The following is a 12,234-nucleotide window of genomic DNA, read 5'->3' as shown; positions in this document are numbered from 1 at the left end:
CGGCGTTCATCAAGAAGGATCTGAGGCCTTTTTATTGAAGCTGCTCCAGCTTTAGTCCAACCGATAAGCAGCCATGCGGAGTTGCCCTGCGACTTACGACCTGCCTTTTGGAGAATGGCCCTCCCTAATTCGGTGCCCGCCCACTCGGACACGGCAGAAAGAACCAGCAGCGTGCGGGGTCAACTTTTATCTCTTGTGCTCTAGAGTCCCCGTACTGTAAAGTTCAAAATAAGTTCGAACGGTATTGGAGTAAATATCTCTCCGTAATATAACCGCTAGTTGGATCCATTGCATGTCCAATTGACCGTTATGACTAAAAACGCCATGACGAAAGTGAAACGCCGCAAACGCGTGCGACCCTTATCGATAACCGAAAGTGGAATAGCTGGACCCGCCAGCGTGTCAGTGGAACGACTTACTCAGCATTCGAGATCGCTGTGGGCATTCTACTACAAGGCCGGAAGTGGGCTTGCCAATCTTTTGTCTTCGACACTCACCAGTTCTTGTGCTGAATGTGATTTTCAGAATGGATCTGTCCAAACTCGCTCGTCCCGCTATTCTCTGCCAGTGTTCACGCTGTTCGAGCTCCCTCGCCGCGCTCGAAAATGAGTGGGCAAAGCTGTCCAACTCTTATGCCGTCGCTGCAGGATGGCTGAGCGTCGAACTACACCGGATTTCGATCTCAACGGAGAAGAAGCAGGTGCCACAGAATTCTGAAATGAGCCTCTTGCGAGGTCGTATCCTACAAGAAATCGCTTGCAAGCTATGTCAGCAGAAACTGGGAGTTCTGTGTGCTTTAGACGATGGGTGAGTACGAAAGTCAAAGAGCAAGGTCATGCGCAAGTGCGCCTTCTAACCGGGCTCCAGTCCCAATATCTTCTGGAAGCTATCCAAGGTCTCATTCAGAGAGATCGTCACCATGCGCACGGTTGAACCCCTTTTCAACGGCTCCCTCGAACGTCTGATCCGTCCGACTCCGAAAGAGTCCACCACCAGTCGCGCTTTAATATCTACCGGTCCTCACGAGGTCGACAGGGATCCTATGTCGATGGAACAGCAGATTCAGCATCAAGGTGTCATCATTGATCACATCTCCAACTCCGTTAACAACCTACATGATACCATGTCGGAATTGAAACATTCCTTCACAGCGCTTCGGATAGAGTTGAATGGTCCTGGGCGCCTTTCCTCTGACATTTCTGGTCCTCACGGAAGCGATTTTGATATGATCAGGACGGTGTTGAAGGAACTCAAATCGAAAGCCGAAGAAATCGAGACGTTGAAGTTGGAGATCCAGGCTCTTAAGTTGAAGAATCGATACATGGAGGAGCAGACAACAAGGCACCCTACTGCAACTTTGGGCGTGGAATCGACCGCAATGCCAGAAGTTCGGAGTCCTGGGCTACTTCAAGCTAGTAGGAAACGGCCCTGGCCCGACTCATTCCCAAGTGGTCGCACCGAGCCCATTGCGGACTCATTCGAAGAGGAGGAAGATGACACATTCGGCGACTTTTCTCTTGCGGATATGCATGTGCAATCAGTCAAAATTCCCTTGAAGGAACCTGAGCCTGTTCGTGCCATAACCGATTCATCGCGCCATCAGATACCGCCTGAGTCGCCTAGACTTCGCATTGAGGTCACTCGATCGCGACAACATACGCCACACTATGACAACATGATCGAAGACGCCCAAGCCACAACTGTGGACACGCAACAGCCCGCTGTGGTCAAGCGGCCTCGTATATCCAATCCCACTGACCGGCCTTCATCCAGCGGGAACACCGAGAGGAGAAAGCCAGGACGACCGCGTAAATCATTCAGCCAGTCTGCTCAGCCGGAGTTTTCCCAGACACCCAAACAGACGCCGTTGAGCGAACAAAGTGTCAACGTTGGCACAGGTAGTCAAACTGAACAAGTGCCATTGAACACGAGTCCAAGCGAAGCACCGGAGGCCAGGCAACGGGGTTCTACTCGTTCGCGAACCTTGCGCAGTCGATCGCGACCCCCTTCAGCGCGCCAGTCTGGCAATGGAATTTCCCAACCGATGAACGGAGATCAAAACACATCAGAAGGGAGTCTGTCATTGGCCACGGAGGAAGTTTCCCAGCACTCGAACAAGGAAGGAGGTAGTCAACCCCAGAGTCATGAGACGGACTCCACCAAGGAGAATCTGCCAGCATCAACGAATGTAAAGGCTCCAAGTATTAACAATGATGACGAGAGACGAAAGGCGCAGGTAGCAGCGCGAGATTTGATGGCGCGCTTGGCAATGCAACGCGAGGAAGCAATGGAGACTGAAGAGGGCCGGTGATATAGTAGGGTGCAATTCATACCATGTACTTCTAGGCAACCATTCAAGATGCAGAATGATAAACAAGCCCATAATATCCCTACCATAATTGCAGAGTGTTGGCGAATGGGAATGTTCATATCATGTAATCAATCTATCTTTCATCAACCTCAACCAAGTCTCTTGGGTATCCTGACTTAGATCCTTCTATAAACCAACGATACACAACAAGGAAGGCCGTATATGCAAGACAAAAACAAGCCCGACGAGGGAATTCTCTATTTGACACACATAAACCCACAGCCCTCCCTGGCCCTTTCGCAGGCCTTCTTCAACGCTTGTTCCTCCGCATCCGTCCATTTGACGGTCAACTCATCCCAGGGTTTGCGCGAGTTGAACTCCTCCCGGAAAGTCTTGTGCATGGCCTGCAGGCGGCTGACTTCACGTGGGTCCCCGGTGCCCGAATATACCATGAACAGGGTGCAAGGTGGAAGGGATTCGTAGATGCGCCGGATGTTGGAGACTGTGCGGGCTACTGTATCTGACAGGGCATTCTGAGCAGCAGCAGCAGCAGCAGCAGGCTCGGCTGTACCCGAACCCGTCGGGGTGGTTTCTTCGGGCGGAGGGACCAACGTCGTGGACTCGTTGGCGTTGTTCGGGTCGGGTAGACGATTGCACCATCCGCGGAGAACCTCAAGTTCGCGCATTCGGGCCCAGGTGAAATCCACTCCACCGCCTGGAATAGACGGGTTGTTGGTATCGCCTTTCACGACGGAGGAGACGCCTTCAACGACTTCGTCGTCATTCTGGCACCCGATCGCGACGGTCGCCTGCGACCCGAATCCGCGCTCGGGGTTGCCCCAGTCCACGACGGCTCCTGTACGGCCTTCGCCAGGTGTGGTTGCTTTTCCTGGGCGCGGGGAACGTCCAAGGCGCCGGAAGATGCTTTCGTTTGAGGCATCGCTTGTGCCCCATCGCTCGCCCTTTTCGCATTTTTGCTTCACCAGCTCCAGCACGGCACGGGCGTCCTCCACGGAGTCATGGCCGGTCTGGCCCTTTTGGATTTCCTTCCCGAGATATTTCTGAGTGAGCCATTTCAAGCTGCATTTGAGTGGCGGTCCGCGGGGGTGCGGATAGATGATCGCGGTGTCAACGATGAAGGGGTGGGTAAGCTTGAGAGCATTCAGGTCGGAATTGAGCGAGTGGCCAACCAGCACCGAGCGCGGAGTGAGAATAGTGAGCAGCTTCTGCTGGATGTCGGCGAGGGTGGTAGTGACAGGATCCAATTTCTCTTTCGTGATCCCAGAAAACCGGGTCAGGTAGTCGATGATGGGCAACTCTGGCTTCACAAGCTCATCCAATACCACTTCACCATCCCACCGTACCAAGCTGATGCGTGTAAGTTCTGATTTACCACCTTCTGTGATGCACATCTCACAATCCAATGCCAGTATATCGCGACCGGCTGTTACACTGCCCTGTTGAATTTCATTCTCAGGAACTTGTCCCGCTTTCAAGCTCGGGACATGCGTATCGACCCAGCCATCCTCGGTGGACTGGCCAGCTCTTTTGCGATGTTCCGCCAACGCCGACTTCTCCTTTTCAGTTGGCATGAGGGCCGGATGAAGGACGTATTCGTTTTCACGCAGATCTTCGACACTGCTGATGAATGCCGTGATAGGTGTACGCTTGGGGACGTAGCTTTTGTCTACCTTGGGCGGTTTGGGGCCCTTGCCCCCACTGTCTTTGTTCTTCGGTAAGGAAGAAAGTAAGATGGCTTGAAGAGGAGAATGAACCTTGTTGTACTTGGAATCTCCCGGGGCCCTGACGGGCCAGATGTGTGGAAACATGTCCGCTAGTGGTCGTAAGGGTTCCGGAAGATTGTCTCGCGTTAATGGACGGGGGTTGAATCGGTGCGATCGATCTTCCAGCGGAAGGCCTTGTTTCCAGCGAAGGAATTCGGCCTTGCGCTCATCCTCTTCAGCCGTCATGTTCACATCAGAGTCTTTCTGCTCTGCGTCGGGAGCTTGTGCCGGTCGAGCATCATGGTCTTCAGGTTGACGTTTCAATGGAAGGGTCCCGTCAAACATTCCAATCTCCAAACCGGGAACCATCAAGACGACGATTTTTCTAACATGACCCGAATGCTTAATGGAGATCCACTGAGGTGCGATGCCATCCGCGAAACAGTAAAGCAATAGATTTTGGAGATCCGCGATGCGGATGGAAGATTGTAGCCGGCCTTCCACATAGGTGAGCACAGGATATTTCGTCTTTCCGCCGTCAACTCTTTTCTTTTTCGTGGGTCTTTGCACAGATAGACCATTTTCGATCTGATCATGGGCTCCTTCTGTAAGTGTCGCTTCAGAACCTGCAGTAGCTGTCCCGCTCTCGTCTGCTGCTCGTGACTCTGCACTGAGAAGAAGCGATAGAGTTTGGGCTACTCCAAAGCCATTGGTGGTATCTGAAAGAGGTCTGACTGGATCCTCGTCATCTGCGCATCCGGTTTCTCTGCGCTTGCGCTTGTTTGTTCCAGCCATATCCGGACTGGTGGTGGCCAAAGGCAGATATTTGGTGGCTTGGCAAGTCGCAAACACTTATGATACAGGACACTCGTCTTCGTTATGCGAAAAACTCAGTCTATACACAACCGAAACTCGGCATAAAGCAGTTTCATCGAAAACTCCTCGCTGGTTGTATGTCGAAAATGCTCAGCAGAAGGGATTGGATGGACTTTTTGAGACCACGTGATGATAACTATCCCAGATGGAAATTTGAGGACAGCATCACGTGATGATAGTGTCCCCGAGCTGCTTACGGACGAAAACCCCTGCTTCAAATGATGCCGTCAAGCCCAGCTAACATTGTACTTCCTATCCTTGATTGATTTTTGCAATGCTCCCTGGGATCCATTATTATTATTCCCACATGCGAAGCCAATTGACAAAGGAAAATATCATCTGCTGACTCATTGCGATGGCGTCAGAGCGGACTATGGTTGATCCGCAACTACCAGGGTTTCTCCGCGGGACAGAACCAAACAGAAGCCGTAATTACGGAATGTAAGAAAAGGTAAGGCTGGGCCGATCTGATAAGCCAAAAATTCGCCTTCGGTCTCGTGCATTCTGACCTTCCGCACCTCCAACGCCTTGTATACTTGAGGAGGACATTGTGTCTTCTTTCTTTTTCATCTTACTTCTCAGTGCCCTTGATCTTCATCAAAAGCCTCTTGGATTGTCTTCCGTCTTGTAGCTGCTACTCTTTCAGTTCAAGGTCAATCAAAAATCTACTCCACTACGCAATCAAGCCCCCCGCCCGTGCCCCGCGGTTATCAGTCTCTCAAGCACCATGTCGACAGTCAACGAAATCACCTCGGACGCCGACTTCTCGGCACACACCTCCTCTCTCCCTCCCTCGACCTTACTAGTCCTCTACTTCCATGCGCCATGGGCAGCTCCCTGCGCCCAGATGCACGCCGTTCTCTCCGCCCTCGCCTCCCAGCACCCCGTCACCACCCCGCCCACCATCTCCTTCGTGAGCATCAACGCTGAAGAACTCCCCGACATCTCCGAAGAGTACGACGTCACAGCAGTGCCCTACGTCGTCCTCCTCCGTAACGGCCAGATCCTCGAGTCCATAAGCGGCAGCGACGCCGTCAAGGTGCGCGATGCGGTGGAGCGGCACGCGGGCGCCGGATCAGGCGCGGGCGCGGACGGCGCGAACCAGACCGCTATCCCTCCCCCTTTGACGGCTACGCCTCGTGAGAATGCCCCTGCGGCTGCTACGCAACCGCCCGCTCCCTCGGCTCAGGCATTGACGCCCGAGCAGTCCAAGGAGGCGCTGTTTGCGCGGTTGGCGGAGCTGGTGAAGGCTGCGCCGGTTATGCTCTTCATGAAGGGTACACCTAGTGCGCCACAGTGCGGGTTCAGTCGTCAGTTGGTCGGGATCCTGCGGGAGAGGAGCGTCAAGTACGGGTTCTTCAATATTCTGGCCGATGAGGACGTCAGGCAGGGGTTGAAGGAGTTTGCGGACTGGCCCACATTTCCGCAGTTGTGGGTTGAGGGGGAGCTCGTTGGAGGGTTAGATATCGTATGTTCTTTTATATCGCTTCCGGCAACCGGAAAGCCATTGCTAACTGATTTATTTGCTACAGGTCAAGGAAGAGATCAACAACGACCCCGATTTCCTGAGCCAGTTCTCTGTTAACAAGGCTCCCGCTGCCGCTTGAAGATATGACGCATACTCTTGGTACATGATACAAACTTCCTTTAAAACCATTTATTCACCCATGTATTCCCTCTTCGTTAGACTTTGAGATTTAGCAATGATGAATATAATGCTTTCTCGTGTTCAAGAACAATTACATATGTACAGCATCCATTCGCCGCAGAATTGAGTATGATGAAATTACACAAGCTCAAGTGATGGATGCTTCTTGTTGGTGAAATCCACGTCGCTAAATGTGCGTCCGCGCTATAATAAAAATTCCGATTTAGGCTATTTCTTTATTCTCGGCGGTAGCCTGTCCACCTGCGTCCGCACTGGTCTCAGAAACGAGATTCGAGCCACGGATAGTTGGCGTCTTGACCAGGGTTCCAATCCAGCCCTCGGGATCCGCGTCACGGCACGTTCTGAAGGTAGAGAGAACGGCGTCCTCGTCGACGTAGGCGCCGGCCAGCCAGCGCTGACCCTGTTCGGTGTTGAACTTGTTACGGGCGTGGAGGATTCGGCGATTCTCGAAGATGACGCATTCGCCCGGGTTCAACTTGCGCTGGAAGACATTACGCTCGCGTTCGATTTCATTCGTGAACATTGTGAGAGCTCGCATGTAACCTCTCCACTTGCCGTACATCGGCTCGTTCGAGATAATCGGCGCTTGGAAGGGGGGCGAGTAGTTGACGTGGCCGACTCGTCTCGTTGGGTCACCGTCTTCCATCTCCACTACAGGCCAGCTGTTGTAGTAGACGTGGTCCTTGTGGTTGTATTCGTAGTTCAAGCGCAGCTCGGTCAGCTTTTTGAAGGATTCTGGCCATCTGTCACGAATTTCTGATACAGCTCGGAAGCTGTCCACAAACAGAGACTCGCCCCCATCGCATGAGTTCTGGAGGCAATGTAACAGCTGGAAGCCCGGCGGCTCGTTCATGTACATGAGGTCCATGTGGAATCCGAGGAAGACGTTGGTGTAGGCGACATTTTTCGCCTGGGGGACGCTGCGGACATCCCATGTCGGTCCGTAAAAGGTGTTTCGCAGCGGTCCCAGCCGGGTTGCAATCTTCTCAACCATCTCCCGCGAGTCGGGGATATCCTTAACGAAGATGATGCCCATTAGAGATAGATAGCGCATGGCTTTGGCGAATGCTTTTTCGTCATTCATGTATTCATCGTATGAGACCCAATGCTGCTTCGCCTCCATGATAAACTTGTTCCACAAAAATCGAGGCCTATACCGGCCCGTAGCCGATCTGGGAGGATTGGCCCTGTTTTCTCTGAGAGTGTGCGCATCATACGTGGACACGTGGTGCATGCTCCATCCCTTGACATCAAACGCCCACTGTATCTGCAGCTTCTTGCCATCCCATGTAACTTCCCGAGGAACAATCCGGTGAGGAATATCGGTAGTGCGGAAATTGCGTTGTTTCGAATGTTCATCCACGCAGAGATCGCATTTACAGGCATCACGCAGGAGCATGTACCTGAAGCCCCGCTTGTGTCCATCAACCGTGACCTCCAGCCTGTCTTTCGCCAGCCTGACCCCTTCCGGGGCGGGCTTTCGCAGGTATTTTTGAGCATAGTCAACCGTGACATTGTTTGCGGTAGCTTCGTTCACGACGCGATGGTCTGCCTTCGACTCCGGCACCAGTTCCCTATATGGGGTGGAATAGCTTCGTCGAGCGAGGAATGGGCGTAGGGGAATACTCCGCCATGGTAGCCGGACGAGAGGCGCTAGAATCCGGCTCATGGCGCGTCAGTGATGCTTCGATAACCCGCGAACTTGAACAATGCATGGAGGAAAAGGAGAGATGTTGATGTAGGATGTCATGCAATCCCTCAAATGCGGAGCGGCGGCGGCTATTCTCCACGCCGAGGTTATAGACCGTATTAGTGGATTGCCGCCTTAGCAGACAAACCAACAGCCACACCAGCTTCAGATCTTTTCCCTTCGCAGCGTTCTGCCATTGGTGGTATAATTATTCGCAGGACGAGGCATGGAGCAAGAATGCCTATCTTGACAATCAAAGCATTCCAGAATTCCAGACAGTATCTCAGAGAGAGGTAGCAACAGTAGCATAGCAGCAGTAATGGAAATGACTCGTAGCGTCCCCTTTACGTATTGTTTACCCAACAAGAATAATCCTGTCTCCATCTCCCCAGATCCTGATTCATCCACACCTTATCAGCGGAGTGCAAGCCCTTAATTCCATCTCAGAACATTTTTTTATCCATTGCTGCAAACACTCACGAAGTCACAGTCAGGATCATTCGTCCCATCCGATGAAAGCGTCCTCGTCACCAAGTCTGCGCTGACGATCCCCGAAAACCCCCGACACCGACAGCCCAAGCCCCAGCCTAAGCCCAAGCCCTTTGCTGCACATATCACATGCATGTCGGCCGGGGGCGAACACCTCAAGGATGAGGTACGTCCAGCCTCAACGTTCTGCATCAAGCACTTGAGACTTCAATCCAAGTACTGACACGAGAAAAGGGCACGCGACGTCAGGTCGTTCTCGCAGGTGGAATCGCCGGGCTGGTCTCGCGGTGAGTCCAGCCTTCTATCGGCTCTACAGCTCTGAATCGAACCCGCAGCAGCTAATCCACCCACGCTTGCTAAAAACAGATTCTGCGTCGCCCCTCTCGACGTCGTCAAGATCCGCCTCCAGCTCCAGATCCACTCCCTCTCCGACCCGGCCTCCCACCGCAATGTAATCGGCCCAGTATACAAGGGAACCCTCTCCACCATGAGGGCCATCATCAAGCAAGAGGGGATAACAGTTCGCTTTCCCTCCCCTCCCCGTTCCCCTCGTCATCGTCCAACCACCAAGAAAGCAAGGCTAATGAATGATGACAACAGGGCCTCTGGAAAGGCAACATCCCCGCCGAACTCATGTACGTCTGCTACGGCGCCCTGCAATTCACAGCCTACCGCACCACAACCCAAGCCCTCGCGCAACTCGACCCGCACCGTCTCCCCCCCGCGCTGGAATCATTTGTCTCTGGCGCAGTAGCCGGCGGCCTGGCCACGGCGTCGACGTACCCACTCGACCTGCTGCGAACGCGCTTCGCGGCCCAGGGCACGGAGCGCATCTACACCTCGCTGCTGGCATCGGTGCAGGACATTGCGCGGAATGAAGGGCCGGCGGGGTTCTTCCGGGGTTGCAGTGCGGCGGTTGGCCAGATCGTCCCGTACATGGGACTGTTTTTCGCGACGTACGAGTCGTTAAGACCGGTGCTGTCCGGGCTGGAGAGCATGCCATTTGGGTCCGGTGATGCCGCTGCGGGAGTCATTGCCAGTGTTCTGGCCAAGACCGGAGTGTTTCCGCTTGACCTGGTGCGAAAGCGACTCCAGGTTCAGGGCCCAACGCGCACACTGTATGTGCATCGCAATATTCCCGAATACCGCGGCGTATTTAGCACCATCGCTATGATTGTGCGAACTCAGGGTGTCCGAGGCCTCTACCGGGGTCTGACGGTGAGTTTGATCAAGGCCGCACCTGCGAGTGCCATCACCATGTGGACTTACGAGCGATCTCTAAAGGTCCTCCGCGAGTTCCACGTGGCCGAATGACCCGATGAAACGATCCATCTGTAATATTATCTATCTGTACAATAGTTCTTGTTTGAGCCCGTATCGTCCTCACAACCATAGACAAAAGTGGCATACTGAATATTCTAACACTTGACGATATCTGCCTATTTCTTTTTTTTCTTCTACAGGAAAAAGCTCAAAGACTGGAGATCAACGCTAGAAAAAGCATTAACAAGAGGGGTTGTCGCAAGCAGAAGGATGGAATACAGTCAGGGCTTTGCAAGTGAAAAGAGATACATGAAGTGGAGTCATCGAATGATGGCGAGCGGACAAAGAAAGGACGATTTAGTACTCGACTCCTTCTTCCTCAGGCTCCATACCATCATTGGCCACCTCCTCATAGTCCTTCTCCAGGGCAGCCAGGTCCTCACGAGCTTCGGAGAACTCGCCCTCCTCCATACCTTCACCCACATACCAGTGCACAAAGGCACGCTTCGAGTACATGAGGTCGAACTTGTGATCGAGACGGCCCCACGCCTCGGCGATGGAAGTGGTATTGGACAGCATGCTGACGGAGCGGTCGACGGGAGCCAGCTCGCTGCCAGGAACACGCACTGGCTTCTGGTAGTTGATACCCAGCTTGAAGCCGGTGGGGCACCATTCGACCAGGTTGAAGGATGCCTTTGCCTTCAGGGCGGCAACAGCTTGAGTGCAGTCGCGGGGAACGACATCACCACGGTACAGAAGGGCAACCGCCATGTACTTGCCGTTGCGAGGATCGCAGACGACCATCTGGTTGTTGGGCTCAAAGCCTGCAGCATAAGTCAGTTATGGTGATTGTCCCAGAATTTCTAGTGAAGGGGAGAAAACCACATGATGCACATACACTGGAAGGTAAGATCCTGCACCTTGAAGCTTTCATGGGAACTGCGGTTGCTCGAAACTACAGGCGCATAAGAGATCAGGGGGTAGTGGATACGAGGGAATGGCACCAGATTGGTCTGGAATTCAGTCAAGTCGACATTGAGTGCGCCATCGAACCGGAGACTCGAGGTGATAGAGCTGACAACCTGGGCGATCAGACGGTTCAGGTGCTCGTAGCCAGGGCGGGGAATGTCCAAGTTGCGACGGCAGATATCGTAGACAGCTTCATTGTCAACCAAAAAGGTGCAGTCCGAGTTCTCAATAGTGCTGTGGGTGGACAAGACGGCATTGTAGGGCTCAACAACGGCAGTCGACACGCGGGGCGAGGGATAGATGGAGAACTCCAGCTTGGATTTCTTCCCATATTCGGCCGAAAGACGCTCCAGGAGCAGTGCACCAAAACCAGAACCGGTACCACCGCCAAAGGAGTGGAAAATCAAGAACCCCTGCAACGAGTTGCAGTTGTCTGTTCAAAATTAGTGAAAAACCCTGTCGAGTCAGCGGCGTGTGATGGAGCCTACCGGCAACGCGACGAACTCGATCAACGACGCTATCCACGAGTTCCTTGCCAACGGTGTAATGACCACGGGCATCTGCCATGCGTTAGCCCTTAATCTTCTTGTGATCCCGACCTTCGGCTCACAGTTGTTGGCGGCATCTTCCTTTCCGCTGATCAAGAGTTCGGGGTGGAAGAGCTGGCGGTAAGTGCCAGTTCGAATCTCGTCAATGGGCTACTACAGTCAGCGTAGATGTTCATCTACCATATGATCCTGCACTCAGATCTGAGTTGTAGCGCACCGATGGGTCAAGATCAACGAAGATAGAACGAGGAACGTATTTGCCGTTGTTCGTCTCAGTGAAGAAGGTTTCAAAGGAGCCTCCGTTGTTGTGCGTTTCAGGCACCTCGGGATCGAGACGACCGTCGGCCTTGAGACCATGTTCTAGCAGGTACCTGCATGACAAGCAAGTCTATTAGTCCAAACAATTGCACTGAAAGACCAACACGAGCGATAGTGTCAGCAGAACGAAAAAGCGGTGAGTCCTTACAGTTCCCAGGCACTGTTACCAAGCTGAGTACCAGCCTGGCCAATATGGAGATGGCAAACCTAGAATACCGCGATAAGATGCGTCAGAATCTCCGTGTAGTAAAGAGGCCCGTGGTCGATATTGCAGACGTTGACACGGATCAGGCGATCCCGAGTACTGTGGTTCAGGAGGGGCGAGCGTGCGGGGGAGAAGGGGTAAATAAACCAGAGGGACATACCTCGCCTCGCAT

At 53.3% G+C, this 12,234-nt stretch overlaps 6 protein-coding genes across 6 annotated transcripts; 3 read left to right on the top strand and 3 right to left on the bottom strand.

Moving 5' to 3' along the window:
- Positions 1-526: 526 nt before the first annotated feature.
- CDV56_105177 (uncharacterized protein) lies at positions 527-2,311 on the top strand (the record flags this gene model as incomplete). Its single annotated transcript, XM_026758796.1, has 2 exons — positions 527-807; positions 868-2,311. The coding sequence occupies 2 exons, from the start codon at positions 527-529 to the stop codon at positions 2,309-2,311; spliced, it is 1,725 nt and encodes a 574-aa protein (XP_026616073.1).
- A 257-nt stretch (positions 2,312-2,568) lies between these two features.
- On the bottom strand, positions 2,569-4,830 carry CDV56_104981 (RNA exonuclease; the record flags this gene model as incomplete). The annotated part of the gene is made up of 1 exon (XM_026758600.1): positions 2,569-4,830. The coding sequence occupies one exon, from the start codon at positions 4,828-4,830 to the stop codon at positions 2,569-2,571; it is 2,262 nt and encodes a 753-aa protein (XP_026616072.1).
- Positions 4,831-5,638: 808 nt separating this feature from the next.
- On the top strand, positions 5,639-6,518 carry CDV56_104843 (PICOT family protein; the record flags this gene model as incomplete). The annotated part of the gene is made up of 2 exons (XM_026758462.1): positions 5,639-6,379; positions 6,444-6,518. The coding sequence occupies 2 exons, from the start codon at positions 5,639-5,641 to the stop codon at positions 6,516-6,518; spliced, it is 816 nt and encodes a 271-aa protein (XP_026616071.1).
- A 264-nt stretch (positions 6,519-6,782) lies between these two features.
- On the bottom strand, positions 6,783-8,249 carry CDV56_104689 (putative Gamma-butyrobetaine hydroxylase subfamily; the record flags this gene model as incomplete). Its single annotated transcript, XM_026758308.1, has 1 exon — positions 6,783-8,249. The coding sequence occupies one exon, from the start codon at positions 8,247-8,249 to the stop codon at positions 6,783-6,785; it is 1,467 nt and encodes a 488-aa protein (XP_026616070.1).
- Positions 8,250-8,892: 643 nt separating this feature from the next.
- TPC1 (thiamine transporter TPC1) lies at positions 8,893-10,073 on the top strand (the record flags this gene model as incomplete). Its single annotated transcript, XM_026758157.1, has 4 exons — positions 8,893-8,925; positions 8,994-9,046; positions 9,126-9,279; positions 9,360-10,073. 4 exons carry the CDS (start codon positions 8,893-8,895, stop codon positions 10,071-10,073), a joined length of 954 nt encoding a protein of 317 aa, XP_026616069.1.
- A 306-nt stretch (positions 10,074-10,379) lies between these two features.
- CDV56_104334 (tubulin alpha chain) lies at positions 10,380-12,234 on the bottom strand (the record flags this gene model as incomplete). The annotated part of the gene is made up of 7 exons (XM_026757953.1): positions 10,380-10,846; positions 10,921-11,424; positions 11,480-11,551; positions 11,602-11,689; positions 11,757-11,910; positions 12,006-12,064; positions 12,223-12,234. The coding sequence occupies 7 exons, from the start codon at positions 12,232-12,234 to the stop codon at positions 10,380-10,382; spliced, it is 1,356 nt and encodes a 451-aa protein (XP_026616068.1).

Source organism: Aspergillus thermomutatus, assembly GCF_002237265.1.
Source record: "Aspergillus thermomutatus strain HMR AF 39 chromosome Unknown NODE_50, whole genome shotgun sequence".
NCBI classification, from domain to species: Eukaryota; Fungi; Ascomycota; class Eurotiomycetes; order Eurotiales; family Aspergillaceae; genus Aspergillus; species Aspergillus thermomutatus.
Note: the sequence above shows the minus strand (reverse complement) of the source record. Positions and strands in the feature narration are given on the sequence as shown.